The sequence below is a fragment of the Dendrobates tinctorius genome, unplaced genomic scaffold (genome assembly GCF_039654945.1).
Source record: "Dendrobates tinctorius isolate UK_male_01 unplaced genomic scaffold, ASM3965494v1 ptg000089l, whole genome shotgun sequence".
Lineage (NCBI taxonomy): Eukaryota > Metazoa > Chordata > Amphibia > Anura > Dendrobatidae > Dendrobates > Dendrobates tinctorius.
The window spans coordinates 15178666-15194516 of record NW_027361757.1 but is presented as its reverse complement, the minus strand read 5'-3'; the positions used below and the strand labels follow the sequence as shown (position 1 = coordinate 15194516).

The window sequence follows — 15851 nt, the reverse complement described above, 5'->3', positions numbered from 1 at the left end:
ATGTTCTCCTCTCCCTCCGTTAGCCATGCAGCAAATGCTTGCTCTGACAAGGATTTGTAACAGAGCCCAGATTATAAAGGGGAAAGGAGTGGCTAACCGAGCTCAGCTGTGATTCCCAACATGGCCAATCAACCCCTGTTCTGCCAGAAGAAATAAACACATTTAAAATAAAGGAGAGTGCTTCTTCTCAGCGCCGGAGTAGGAGCAATAAGACGCTTCGGTATTCTGGCTCCACACTGTCGCGATAACCCTGTGACATTATTTTCCTCATTAAGGTAAAAGTGCATTTACACTGCAAGATTATTGTGAATCAACATTCCTGAAGTCTAAACCTAAACACGCTTACGATCACCCACCAAACGAGTAAAACGCTTGTTCGTCAACTGAACAGATCTTTTGATTTTCCCAAAAGATCATCATTCTCGGAATGGCATTATCCTGTATAATGACTTGTGCTGCTGAGAACAACTGCAGCCTAAGTGCACTGTGTAATCTATCATATATAGTTCAGTACACATCTGAAGCAGGGTTAGTTAGGCTATTAAATGACCGTCGAGTGACAAAAATACTGTTGGTGGGCAGTTATTTAAGGCTATATGAAGCAGCCCGCTCTCCATACTTCACTGTGTAAAGCCAAAGACACTGTCAGAGGAGCGTCCACACGATCAATGCAAAGCCACTTCAGGAAAATTACCAACACCAGCGTCTAAAAGATGCCATGTGCACATAGCCATACACTACATATTGCAAAGTGCAAATGCACTGTGTAAATGCACCATTAGATTCTTTGTGTGTTTTTGCATACATAGAGGACCACCGATAGATACAGAAACTGTGACAGGAATCATGCTAAGTGAGGGAAACGTTTATCTATAATAATAAATGCCCTAAGCAGCTTCCGGTTGTAACAACTTCCGTCCAGTTGTAACCGGTGACGTCACCGCACACCTCTTTCCATGTTAACCCTCAACACACCACTCCTCCTCAACACACACTCCTCTCACCTTTCACCATCTCCACTCACATCCACTCACTCTTTCACTCCACATACGACCCTTTCTCTCACTCCGTCTCTCATACTCACGCCGTCATCGCCGCTGATCCACGATCCCCGACATCTTCTTCCGCCGGCGCCATCCTGGATCCAGACGTCCTCCACGCCGACGACATGTTCTTGCGGCGACGCCATTTTGGATCGGCGAAATCCCGCGATAGTCAAGATGGCGTCGCCGCAAGAACATGTCGCCGGCGTGGAGGACGTCGAGATCCAAAATGGCGTCGGCGAAATCTCGCGAGATTTCGCCGACGCCATTTTGGATCCCGACGGCATCCACGCCGGCGACATGTTCCTGCGGCGACGCTATTTTGGATCGGCGAAATCCCGTGATACTCAAGATGGCGTCACCGCAAGAACATGTCGCCGGCGTGGACAACGTCTGGATCCAGGATGGCGCCGGCGGAAGATGTCGGGGATCGTGGAGCAGCGGCGATGACGGCGTGAGTATGAGAGACGGAGTGAGAGAAGGGGTCGTATGTGGAGTGAAAGAGTGAGTGGAGATGGTGAAAGGTGAGAGGAGTGTGTGTGTTGAGGGTTAACATGGCAAGAGGTGTGATGCTATCGCATCCTCCCGATGCGATAGCATCGGGCCATAATCTAGTCTAATATATAAAGCTCAATGTGGGTGTATGTATGTGTGTGTCCGGGATAGGCATCCGCACCGTCGCAGCTACAGCCACAAAATTTGGCACAGTCACACGTCTGGACCCCGATAGCGTCATAGGCTATGTTGTGAGGCAAAATTTTAACCCCGCGCGTTCCAATTCACCAAACAATTTTGCCCCTATCTGCATAATGGGAAAAAAGTGTATGTATTGGCATCTGCACCGTCGTAGCTACAGCCACAAAATTTTGCATGGTCACATGTCTGGACCCCGAGAACGTCATAGGCTATGTTGTGAGGTGAAATTTTAACCCCGCGCATTCCAATTCACCAAACAATTTTGCCCCTATCTACATAAAGTGGAAAAAGTGAAAGGAAAAGTGCTGGAGGCAAATTGACAGCTGCCAGATGTGAACAAGGGGGACTTAAAGAATGAGAGCAATGGCGCCAAAGAGTATATACTGTACAGTTGCTAAGGTGGGGCCCTGACATGGGATTCTCACCACACATGGGGATATGAACACACACACAAAATGCGCCACACACTACCACGTGCTTCAACACATATACCACCCTCAGCACACATTTCACCACACATACACCAACCTCACCACATAAAAGTCAAAACACAAAAGTCGCCACTCAAAACTCGCCACGCTGTCCCAGAGCTGTTTAAAAGATGAAAAATGAGCTGTGATTGGTTGCTATCAGCAACAGTTTTCTTTGTAGACAGTTGTGGTAACTGAAGCCTATTAATCTTATCATTTCTATGGTGTTGTCCTTCTGTAAAGCTGGAAATAACACAATTTATTACCGTGCCAACACAGACCACACTCTGACACAGACTGCAGGGGGAGCCCAGTATTACACAGGATAGGATTAGATACACGGCTCAGCAGTCAGTATCACACAGGATAGGATTAGATACACAGCTCAGCAGTCAGTATCACACAGGAGAGGATTAGACACATGGCTCAGCAGTCAGTATCACACAGGATAGGATTAGATACATGGCTCAGCAGTCAGTACCACACAGGATAGGATTAGATACATGGCTCAGCAGTCAGTATCACACAGGATAGGATTAGATACACGGCTGAGCAGTCAAGTATCACACAGAATAGGATTAGATACACGGCTCAGCAGTCAGTATCACACAGGATAGGGTTAGATACAAGGCTCAGCAGTCAGTATCACACAGGAGAGGATTAGATACACGGCTCGGCAGTCAGTATCACACATGATAGGATTAGATACATGGCTCAGCAGTCAGTATCACACAGGAGAAGATTAGAAACACAGCTCAGCAGTCAGTATCACACAGGATAGGATTAGATACACGGCTCAGCAGTCAGTATCACACAGGAGAAGATTAGATACACAGCTCAGCAGTCAGTATCACACAGGATAGGGTTAGACACACGGCTCAGCAGTCAGTATCACACATGATAGGATTAGATACACGGCTCAGCAGTCAGTATCACACGTGATAGGATTAGATACACGGCTCAGCAGTCAGTATCACACAGGATAGGATTAGATACACAGCTCAGCTCTCAGTATCACACAGGATAGGGTTAGATACATGGCTCAGCAGTCAGTATCACACAGGATAGGGTTAGATACACTGCTCAGCAGTCAGTATCACACAGGATAGGATTAGATACACTTCTCAGCAGTCAGTATCACACAGGATAGGATTAGATACACGGCTGAGCAGTCAGTAACACACGATAGGATTAGATACACAGCTCAGAAGGAAAGTATCACATAGGAGAGGAAACTTGGGTAATCGTTTAGTTAATTTGTGTTGCAAATCTGTAGTGTTGAATATATGATGTGAAATGTTTTTATTTGTAATATAATCATTATAATTTGTTATAACTAACCACAGTTGGTTACTATGCCCGGGCAACGCCGGGCTCTTCAGCTAGTTATGTATATAATTGAAAGCTTTTTAAAGTAATGATTCTGGCACAAGAAATAACTTGCCGTAAGTTATTGATTCTGTTTTTATTTCTGTTTCTTTAGATTGACTCATATGATATGATAATATCCGAAGACATTGGAGAGATCCAGTTAATAAATATTGAAAAACACAAATACTGGTATAAAGATGACTGGTATTGTCGGCACATAACAGTTAAGACACCCACAGGAGATTATTTGGAGTTCCCCTGCTACAGATGGATTACTAATGATAAGGAAATAATTCTTCGTGAAGGAACAGGTTAGTTCAGTTGTGATAGTATCAGCTATTTTCTTTACTGAAAAAATGTATGAAGAAGCTAAATAGTATGGGTACCCTAATAACCAGCCATGTGGCCCTACAAAAAGAATCATCAGGAGAAAGGTGACAGCCACTTTATTGACGAGTTCACACCAATTGAAGCTCTGAACCAAATTTAAGGACGGAGTTACACAAGCATAGATCAATTATATAATGAATACTAATCAATTTTATAACACTATAACATGAGAAAAAAGATTGGATGTGAAATTAATTTGTGTAGAACTGAAATTCACTGAACCCAGTAAATTTGAACAGAATTGCCTAAAATGGCTGCCACAATTTGACACAGTTCAAAAGATTGTGTAAGAAGAGGTGACAATACTCCTGAAAAACCTTGGCGCTATGTATCATTGGTGCGAGAATGTAACACCTAGTCACGTGCGTTTGATTACAGAGTTCCTGAATATAAAGGGTCTGTGCTCCAAAGAGAGCGGGTTTTGGCGCCAAAGGAGAGTGGTTTAGAGGTGCTCAGGAAGAGCCCTTGCAGCCGGAATGAAAGGCCAGGATGAGAAGCGGGGGCCAGCAGACTGCGGTCCGGCTACACATAGGACCCCAGCGGCACTAAGTGAGACCCAGAGTCCACATTATGCCGGTCAAGACCCGAAGACCCAATCTGTGCCAGTCAAGACCTAGAGTCACAACTATGCCACTCAAGATCCGAATCCAAAACCTGTGCCAGTCAAGACCCAGAGTCCAGATGACGCCAGTCAAAAGTCTTTCCCTCAGACCTGGAAGACAGCTGACGACAGTCAAGCACTAAAGATCCGTAAAATGGGTAAGTTATCCATTCTTGATTGTGTGGCCAGGAAACAACAACATGTCCCAAGTCATCTGCTTTCGTGAAAAATTAACTCCCAATTGGTCAAGTTGCTGGTCATGCGGTTGCTGCTGTACCACTTTGCAGATTCCAGTGCCTTTTGAGAAATCATGATGTACCATCACCCTCAGTGGTGCATATCTATATGCAAATATTTTTCACAAAATGGGATGCCTAGTCTGTGCTGTCATGTGCAGGAGAACATGGGCCTCTCCCTGGACTTGTTATTTTGTTTTAAATTCATAGACTAATAGAATGTTAGAGTTGGAAGACACCTCCAAGATCATCGTGTCCAACCCCCTGCTCAATGCAGGAGTCACTAAACCATCTCAGACCGATGTCTGCCCAGCCTCTGTCTGAAGCCTTCCATTAAAGGAGAATACACCACTTCTCGTGGCAACCTGTTTCACTCACTGATCACCCTCACTGTGAAAAAGTTTTTTCTAAACTACTGATAGGGTGATAGGGGTTTGTTACAAGTCTCCAAAAATAACGGACGCAACGGAGAATATCCTCGTAAAGCAAATAGATGAAGCTGCGACTCAAGGAGAAGTCATTATTATGGGGGACTTCAAGTACCCTGAAATACATTGGGGAACCGAAACCTGCAGTTTCAACAAAGGTAATAGGTTTTTGACAACTATGAGAGACAATTACCTTTCACAACTGGTTCAGGACCCAACAAGAGGGGGGGCACTGCTAGACCTAATATTAACCAACAGGCCAGACCGCATGTCAAATGTAAGGTTTGGAGGTCACTTGGGTAATAGTGATCACAAAATAATAAGTTTTCATGTATCCTTTAATAAGATGTGTAGTAGAGGGGTTACAAGGACACTAAACTTCAGGAAAGCAAATTTCCAACGGATGAGAGATGATCTTGGTGCAATTACCTGGGACAATATCCTGAGACATAAAAATACACAAAGAAAATGGGAGACGTTTATTAGCATCCTGAATAGGATCTATGCACAATATATACCGTATGGGAATAAACATGGTAGAAATAGGAGGAAACCACTATGGCTATATAGAGCTGTAAGGGTCGCAATAAGTGACAAAAATAAAGCATTTAGAGAATTAAAGCAAGTAGGTAGTGATGAGGCATTAAATAAATACAGAAAATTAAATAAATTCTGTAAAAAGAAAATCAAGGCAGCAAAGATTGAAACAAAGACTCATTGCCAGAGAAAGTAAAAATAATCCCAAAATATTCTTATTCTTATAAATAGTAAGAAACTAAAAAAATGATAGTGTTGGCCCCCTTAAAAATAGTCTGGGTGAAATGGTGGATGAGGAAAAAGCCAATATGCTAAATGACTTTTTTTTCAACAGTATTTACACAAGAAAATCCTATGACAGATAACATGATAAGGGATAAAAATTCTCCATTAAATGTCACCTGCTTAACCCAGCAGGAAGTACAGCGGCGTCTAAAAATCACTAAAATTGACAAATCCCCGGGCCCGGATGGGATACACCCCCGAGTACTGCAGGAATTAAGCACAATCATAGATAGACCATTAATTTTAATCTTTAAAGATTCCATAATACAGGGTCTGTACCACAGGACTGGCGTATAGCAAATGTGGTGCCAATATTCAAAAAGGGGACAAAAACTGAACTTGGAAATTATAGGCCAGTAAGTTTAACCTTTACTGTGGGTAAAATCCTGGAGGGTTTTCTAAGAGATACTAAACTGGAGTATCTGAAGAAGAATAACTTCATCATGACTCAATATCAACATGGCTTTACGAGGGACCATTCCTGTCAGACTAATCTGATAAGCTTTTATGAAGAGGTAAGTTCCGGACTGGACCAAGAGAACACACTGGATGTAGTGTATATGAACTTTTCAAAAGCTTTTGATACGGTGCCACACAAAAGGTTGACACATAAAATGAGAACAATGGGGATAGGGGAAAATATGTGTAGGTGGGTTAAGAGCTGACTCAAGGATAGGAAACAGAGGGTGGTTATTAATGGAGCACACTCGGACTGGGTCACGGTTAGCTGTGGGGTACCACAGGGGTCAGTATTGGGCCCGCATCTTTTTAACATATTTATTAATGACCTTGTAGGGGGCATAGAGAGTAGAATTTCAGTATTTGCAGATGACACTAAACATGCTGCATTTTGGCGCGCACGGCGCACCGTCAAAAGTGCGCAGCACGCTACTTTCACACTGGCAGCGCATGATCTGCGCACCCTATGCTAAAGATAGGGTGCGCCGATCGCATGCGTGCAAATGCGAAAGTAGGCGGTGATCCCGGATGGGGCGGGCAGGGAGCCGGCTCAGGGCGGGGCTTAACGACGCAGGGCGCAGCGTTGTTTTAACGCAAATGTGAAACCAGCCTTAGCCTTCTTTTTATAAGCTAAACATTTCGAGTTCATTTAATCGTTCCTTGTAGGACATAGTTTGCAGTCCGCTCACTATCTCGGTAGCTCTTCTCTGAACTTGCTCCAGTTTTTCAATGCCTTTTTTAAAATGGGGTGCCTTGAACTGGACACAGTATTCCAGATGAGGCCTGACAAAAGAGGAGTAGAGGGGGATAATTACTTCACGTGATCTAGACTCTATGCTTCTCTTAATATATCCTAGAACTGTGTTTGCCTTTTTTGCTGCTGCATCATACTGTTCACTCATGTGCAGTCTATGATCTACTAGTATAGTATACCCAAGTCTTTTTCACACGTGCTGTTGCTTAGTTCTATTTCTCCCAGTCTGTAGATGTAATTTTCATTTTTCTTTCCCAGATGTAAAGTCTTGCATTTCTCCCTGTTAAATACCATTCTATTAGTCACTGCCCATTGTTCAAGCTTATCTAGATTCTTATAAATCCTTTCTCTGTTTTCTCTAGTGTTAGCTATTCTTCCTAGCTTTTGCAAATTTGATTAGTTTACCTTCAGCTCCGTTATCTAGATCATTTATAAAAATGTTGTACAACACTTAGGCCAGGACAGAGCCATGTGGTACCCCAACTGAAACACTCTTCCAATTGGATGTGCAACTATTTATTACCACTCTTTCAGTACAATCGCTGAGCCAGTTATGAATCCACCTAACCGTAGCCTTGTCAATCCCATACACTTTTTTTCAATAAGGATAATTTGAGATACTTTATCAAATGTTTTGCTGAAGTCGAGATATATTATATCTACCACATTTCCCTTATCCACCCAGTCAGGGATATCATAGTAGAAAATTAGATTAGTTTTGCGTGACTTGTTTGCTACTAACCCATGCTGGCTCTGGTTAATTACTGTATTCTTATCCAATTACTTACATACATGCTGTTTAATAATTTGCTCAAAGATCTTTCCTGGTATAGAAGTAAGGTTTACTGGCCTGTAATTTCTTGGCTCCACATAATTTCATTTTTGGAAAATAGAGCCCTTCTCCAATCTTCCGGGACTTCTCCTGTTCTACAGGATTTTTCAAAGATTCTAGTTAGTGGTTATGCAATTTCCTCTGCTAACTCTTTCAGTACCCTAGGATGTAATTCATCTGGACCATTCATCTGATGATGATTTCACTGCATCATCAAACACTTGGAACAACATTTATAGGGAGGTGTTGTGAGTTCATTTTCCCCTTCACCATTGAGGTCTGGTGAACTCCCTCTTCTGGTGAAGGAAGGTGGTGAGGCTGATTACCAAGCACCTGGGTATGATGATGATGACTGGGTGACGGGAATTGCTGACTGGATATAAGGCCGCCGACGCCCTTCTGCCTTGCTGGTGATCTCTCTGAGGGATTCTAGGAGACCAGTCTGATTCCTGCTCCTCAAAAGCTAAGTTTTCTGCACTGCTTTTTGCATTTGTGTTTTGTTTTGTTTTTGCCTTGTTTTTCTGAATTTCTGCCATTTCCTGCTGGGGTGAGTTGAATTCCTTTTTGATCTGTCTTCAGAAAATACCTGAGTGCTGATATAGTCTTTTTGAAGCCTAGCGTCTTCAGGGCCTTTTTCCCTATCAGCCTGTTGGCCCTTGTTTTGATAGGGTTTTTGGCGGATTGCAGACAGCATCTTTCCTATCCTGTCCTATTTAGTTAGCTTGGGCCCCATCATTTGCTCAGCCTATCTTTCTATCTGTGTGTGTCACGGCACTGCCAGACTCAGGGCCTGCTGTCCCGCCCTCGGCCAGTAGGAGGCGCCGGACTATCACATCACCGTCAGACTCAGGGCCTGCTGTCCCGGCCTCGACCACTAGGAGGCGCCGGACTGTCCTATCACCGTCTGACCCATGGCCTGCAGTCTCGGCCTTGGTCTCTGGGAGGCGTTGTGCTTCAACCCCGAGTGATGGCGGCGATAGTCATGAGGCTCCTGCGCAGGCGTCCGCTGGACGCAGGCTTCGCTCCTCGGTCAGTCATGAAGGGGCTGGTGCAGTACCATCCAGCCTGGTCCTGGGGGCGGTCCGGATGACATCACCAGCCCACGGGCCTGTAAGGGATGACCTGACCCCTCAAATACCTTGGGACTGCTCTTGCAGGCCGCCGGATATATTCTTGGTTCCCCTGCGTGTTACTGTGTGAATTACTGTTGACTGACTCTGACTTTTGCCTGGATTCTGACTCTGCTTCTGCCTAACGATTCTGTACCTCTGCGACTCTCCTGGTTTATGACACTGACTTCGGCCTGGATTCTGACTCTGCTTCTGCCTAACGATTCGGTACCTCTGCGACTCTCCTGGTTTATGACTCTGGCTTCGACCTGGTATCTGTCTTTGCTGCTTTCTACCGTTGTTATACCATTTCTGCCTGACTGGTTTAGTCTCAGATATCATTGCCTTTGTGTCCTGTGTTGGAACACCTTTCTGGCGACTGTCCTGCTCTGGTCATTGCTCCTATTCAGACAGCACCTCCTGGGCTCTGCTATAAATCCAGATCCCTGTATAGGGGTAAAGGGTATCAGTGTTTCTTGGGGTGTTGTCCGGCTGCAGCCCAGACCGCAGGCAGACGTCACATTATATCCGGCCATAAAAATAAAACGGCTTTTTGTGTCTATACTTAACACATATAAAAACAGTTTTCCTCACCTTTTTCTTCCTCCTGATCGAGCTGATTCTTGGCCCAAACACCTGTTACATTGCACAGCCTGGAAGGTCACTCTCAGGTTCAAGCATGCTGCAGCCTGGAAGCTTCAAGGAAAATGCTGGCTGTTGGAAATCCACATTCCTGGATCATCACCCCCAGGATAGCTCTGGGGGTCAGGTATTGCCCGCAAATGCGGCCAAACTCTTGTTACCAGTTTCCCTTTCTTTTGCTAAGAAACGTCTGTGTGTGAAGGCTTTTGTTTGTTGTGGTGCTGCCGGCAACCTTATGGATTTTTTATTTGCTAAGAGCCTTGGTGTACCTCTGTCAAGGCTTAAAGCGCCTATTCAGACTACTGCGATTAATGGTACATCTATATTCCAAGGAGGCGTGGAATTCGTTACTGCTGAAATTTCTATGTCAGTGGGGACATTACATAACGAACAAATGTCATTTTTTGTTATATACAATTTATCAGATCCAGTTGTGTTAGGCATGCCATGGTTGCACCAACATAATCCGGTTATTGACTGGCGCATAGGTGACGTTGTGCGCTGGAGTCCACGGTGTCAGAGTAACTGTATGTCTTTTTCAGTAAACCAGATTAAAATTAAAACACCTTCTATTCCCTATGCGTTTAGGGATTATGAAGATGTTTTCTCTATAGTGGAGTCGGAGAAACTACCTCCTCACAGAGAATACGATTGTCCTATTGAATTGGTCCCTGGTGCCCGTCTCCCTAAGGGGAGAATATTCAACCTCTCTGGTCCTGAGCGTGTAGCCATGAAGGAATACGTCGCAGACAGCCTTTGAAAAGGCTTCATTAGACCTTCCACCTCACCTGTAGGAGCTGGGTTTTTCTTTGTAGAGAAAAAAGATGGTGGACTCAGACCATGCATTGACTACCGTGAGCTGAACGCCATAGCCATAAAAAATCAATACCCGCTGCCACTCATTCCTGATCTGTTTAATCAGTTACTGGGAGCTCGCTGGTTTACTAAGCTTGACCTCCAGGGGGCATATAACCTGGTCCGCATAAGAGATGGGGACGAATGGAAAACGGCCTTTAATACACCCCTTGGCCATTTTGAGTACCTGGTAATGCCCTTCGGACTCAGTAACGCTCCTGCAGTATTTCAGCACTTCGTCAATGATATTTTCAGAGATATTTGTGGGGTGTATGTCGTCGTATATCTGGACGACATTTTGATTTATTCTGCTGACCCTGTGACACATGCTCAACACGTCCGTTCAGTACGGCAAAGACTGCGCGAAAACTCTTTGTTCGCGAAATTTGAAAAATGTGGTTTTTTTGCCGAAGAGGTGCAGTTCTTAGGATACATGGTCTCAGGCAAGGGGTTCCGCATGGATCCCGCCAAGATTCAACCCATTAAGGATTGGGTACAACCCAAATCGCTGAAAGCACTACAGCGATTTTTGGGATTTGCGAATTATTATCGCAAATTCATCAGGGGAGTCTCAGAGATTGCCACGCCACTCACGGACCTTACCCGGAAAGGGGTGGACGTGACTAATTGGAATCCTGAGGCAACCAGGGCTTTTTCTACACTAAAAGAGTGCTTCGTGGCCAACCCGGTGTTGATTCAACCAAACTTGGACCACCCGTTTATTGTGGAAGTAGATGCCTCCGAAGTCGGAGTGGGAGCAGTGCTCTCACAAGGCACTGCATCCCTCACTCAGCTTCGTCCATGTGCCTTTTTCTCCCGCAAATTCTCTGCCACGGAGAGAAACTATGACATCGGCAACCGAGAATTATTGGCAATCAAGTGGGCCTTCGAGGAATGGCGCCACTTCCTCGAAGGCGCCAAACACAAAGTTACTGTTATTACCGATCACAAAAACCTAACCTACCTAGAGTCGGCTAAAAGACTAAACCCTAGGCAGGCCAGGTGGGCCTTGTTTTTCTCCAGGTTCGATTTTTTAATCACCTTTCGCCCCGAAACCAAAAATGTGAGGGCAGATGCCCTCTCCCGCAGCTTTTGTCACACACACACCGAGGACTATGAACCAGCTCCCATATTGGCTAATGGCATTGTCGTGTCGGCAGTATCTCTGGACCTTCTAGAGGAGATCCGTAGGTCACCAGAACAAGCTCCTGACACTACGCCCCCCAAAAAGTTATTCGTTCCAGCTACCTTTCGCTTACGAGTGTTAAAAGAATCTCACGACTCCGTCCTGGCAGGCCACCCTGGTCTCAATAATACCACTAGGCTGGTAACCAGGAACTTTTGGTGGCCAACGGTGGCCAAGGACTGTAAGGAGTACGTCTCAGCGTGTGAAGTCTGTGCCCGCGCCAAGTCCCCCCATAACCGTCCTGCCGGCTGGCTTCAGCCCTTGCCCACCCCTGAAAGTCCATGGACCCACATCTCCATGGACTTCATTACAGACCTGCCACCCTCCGAGGGGAAAACTTGTATTTGGGTGGTGGTGGACAGGTTCAGTAAACAGTCTCACTTTGTTCCCCTGTCCGGCTTACCCAACTCTGAAACCTTAAGTAAGTTGTTTGTTCTTCACGTTGTACGTTTGCACGGCGTTCCGGCAAATATCGTATCTGACAGGGGTACCCAGTTCATCTCGAAGTTCTGGAGGGCGTTCTGTAGACGTATTGGTGTTGAGTTGTCCTTTTCCTCGGAATACCATCCCGAGACGAATGGTCAAACTGAGCGTGCCAACCAAACGCTGGAGCAATACCTCCGCTATGTCTCAGCACACCAGTCAGATTGGGTGGAAGATTTGCCATTGGCAGAGTTCGCTCTCAATAATAGATACCAAAACTCCATCAAAACCACCCCCTTCTTCTGTAACCTTGGACTACATCCGCGCTTTGGATCATTTTTGGCCAAGATGTCGGAAATCCCAGGGGTTGAGCAAAATATACATCGTCTAAAGACTATTTGGTCCGAAGTAAACTCTAATTTAAAAGGGGCTCAAATTAGACAGACTTCGGCAGCTAATAGACGGCGATCCCAGGGGCCGCACCTGGGAGTTGGTGACAAGGTTTGGCTCTCTACAAGAAACATCAAACTTAAGGTACCGTCGGCCAAACGGGGTCCCAGGTTCATCGGCCCATATGAAATATTAGAGGTAATTAACCCGGTGGCGTTTCGGTTAAAGCTCCCGCAGTCTTTTAAAATTCCTAACGTTTTTCATAAGTCCCTCCTCAAGGTATACCGCTCCCCAATTCGTCCCGTCCAGTCCCCTCCTCCTCCAGTTTTGGTCAAGGGCGCCTTGGAGTACGAGGTCCAGGGCATATTTGATTCCCGTCTAGTGAGAAACTCGGTACAGTATTTGGTGCATTGGAAGGGCTACGGCCCAGAGGAGAGGTCCTGGGTCCCCGCTAGTGACATTCGTGCAAAGCGGTTGATTAGGAGGTTTCACCTCCTCCACCCTGACAAACTGGGTTTTGAGGGTCCGGAGGCCCCTCTTAGAGGTGGGGGTACTGTCACGGCACCGCCAGACTCAGGGCCTGCTGTCCCGGCCTCGGCCAGTAGGAGGCGCCGGACTATCACATCACCGTCAGACTCAGGGCCTGCTGTCCCGGCCTCGACCACTAGGAGGCGCCGGACTGTCCTATCACCGTCTGACCCGTGGCCTGCAGTCTCGGCCTTGGTCTCTGGGAGGCGTTGTGCTTCAACCCCGAGTGATGGCGGCGATAGTCATGAGGCTCCTGCGCAGGCGTCCGCTGGACGCAGGCTTCGCTCCTCGGTCAGTCATGAAGGGGCTGGTGCAGTACCATCCAGCCTGGTCCTGGGGGCGGTCCGGATGACATCACCAGCCCACGGGCCTGTAAGGGATGACCTGACCCCTCAAATACCTTGGGACTGCTCTTGCAGGCCGCCGGATATATTCTTGGTTCCCCTGCGTGTTACTGTGTGAATTACTGTTGACTGACTCTGACTTTTGCCTGGATTCTGACTCTGCTTCTGCCTAACGATTCTGTACCTCTGCGACTCTCCTGGTTTATGACACTGACTTCGGCCTGGATTCTGACTCTGCTTCTGCCTAACGATTCGGTACCTCTGCGACTCTCCTGGATTATGACTCTGGCTTCGACCTGGTATCTGTCTTTGCTGCTGTCTACCGTTGTTATACCATTTCTGCCTGACTGGTTTAGTCTCAGATATCATTGCCTTTGTGTCCTGTGTTGGAACACCTTTCTGGCGACCGTCCTGCTCTGGTCATTGCTCCTATTCAGACAGCACCTCCTGGGCTCTGCTATAAATCCAGATCCCTGTATAGGGGTAAAGGGTATCAGTGTTTCTCGGGGTGTTGTCCGGCTGCAGCCCAGACCGCAGGCAGACGTCACAGTGTGAGTGTTTTTTCATCTTGCTTCACCGTCATTATATGTTGGGGCTGCCTATTGCTTTGGGGCCTGCTCTGGGGCAGTTTAGATTTCCCTTTCTGTCTTTAGGCTATGTAGTTCTCCGGCTGTGATCGAGGGGTCTAGGGCACCGTAGGAACCCCCCACGGCTACTGCTAGTTGTTGTTGATAGGTTCAGGGGTCTGCAATCCGATAGCTCCCAACTTCTCTGGTTTTCTGGACTTAGCTAGTATTTCTGTTTTTGCCTCCTACGGTGACTCATTCATAACAGGGAGGAATAGTTGGATGTTTTGAATTGCAGCAATGAACCACCAAAACCAGGACAAGTAGTGACAAGTGGGTGCTAAGTCTGGTTCCAACAACAGCTGGTGCTTAATCACCTTCTCAACGGACATCTCCCCATCTCTGACGCAAACTATGTTGTACATTGCATCCACTCCACACTCTTTTCATTCTTGTAAACTGAAGCACTGGCAAGTTGTTTTACAGCTTAAAAGTATGGCAAATATAAGTCATTTAAGGATGAAGTCGCTCCTTCATTCATACAGTCACATAGTATAGCTCAAAAAATCTAAAACTGCGAATTGTAATATGCGTCAATACGAATATCATTATGGCTGCATATGTTTGGGCAAAATAACATGCCCCCTGAATGGCATACATTCTAAATTTGTGCAAAATTTTTCTAAAGAGATATACCTCACTCAAAAAGGTTGTGTCTATGGCCATGAGTGTGTATGGGTATCTCAACTCTTTTCTGTGGCAAAGAAGAACCTACAGGCTTTGCAGTAACAAGATAATTTCCCTCAGCACCATCTGATTGACATTGCAGCCTTTAGATGTCTTACACTGGTAACACCACCTTTCATTTAGAGCAGTGTTTCTCAACTCCAGTCCTCAAGACCCACCAACAGGTCATGGTCTCAGGATTTCCATAGTATTGCACAGGTGATGGAATTAATGCTTGAGCAGGTGTTAAAATCACCTGTGCAATGGTAAGGATATCCTGAAAACTTGACCTGTTAGTGGGTCTTGAGGACTGGAGTTGAGAAACACTGATTTAGAGTAAGATCTGAAGGCAGATTCTCAGGGAGAGCTATGTCCAGCCAAAAGATCTTAACAGCTCATTTGCATATAAGAAAATCATGGATTTCTCTGGAATAAGACATTGAATCGCAGATACCAAGATTTTATTCAACTTTCTATTACCTACATGCCCATATAGATGGCTTAGGAGGGTAGATCCTATTGACAGATTCCCTTTAACCCCTTCCTGACCTTTTACACCACATCATGTCATGAAAAGTCGTGCCAATACGACCCATGATGCCTATGTTGGGTCATGAATTGATTGCTCCCCTGCGGGTCAGGTGACCGGGTCACTGAAGGGTCACCCGACCCACACACAGAGGATCCTTTATAGTTAACCCCAGGGGGGGTGGCTTAGCCCCCACATGCCTACGATCGCTCTGACTGGCTGTTAAAAGTGAAACAGCCAATCAGAGCGATTTGTAATATTTCACCAATGAAATTTGGTGAAATATTACAATCCAGCCATGGCCGATGCTGCAATAGCATCTGCCGTGGCTGGAGACCGAGACCCGACCCCCCCCACACCGACTGGTGGGAGCCATTGGCCCCCACCACCGACGGATGGTGGCTATCTGCCGCTGCCGTTAACATCAGCTCCCCTCCCCCTTCCCTCCGCC

The 15851-nt window shown here is 46.0% G+C and overlaps 1 protein-coding gene across 1 annotated transcript in view; it reads left to right on the top strand.

The window, feature by feature from the left end:
- Window positions 1-15851, top strand: part of ALOX5 (arachidonate 5-lipoxygenase) — a 165973-nt gene that overhangs the window by 47135 nt on the left and 102987 nt on the right. The window contains exon 2 of the mRNA XM_073585854.1: window positions 3693-3891. Within this exon, the coding sequence (XP_073441955.1) occupies window positions 3693-3891 (199 nt within the window). The remainder of the gene's footprint in view (window positions 1-3692; window positions 3892-15851) is intronic.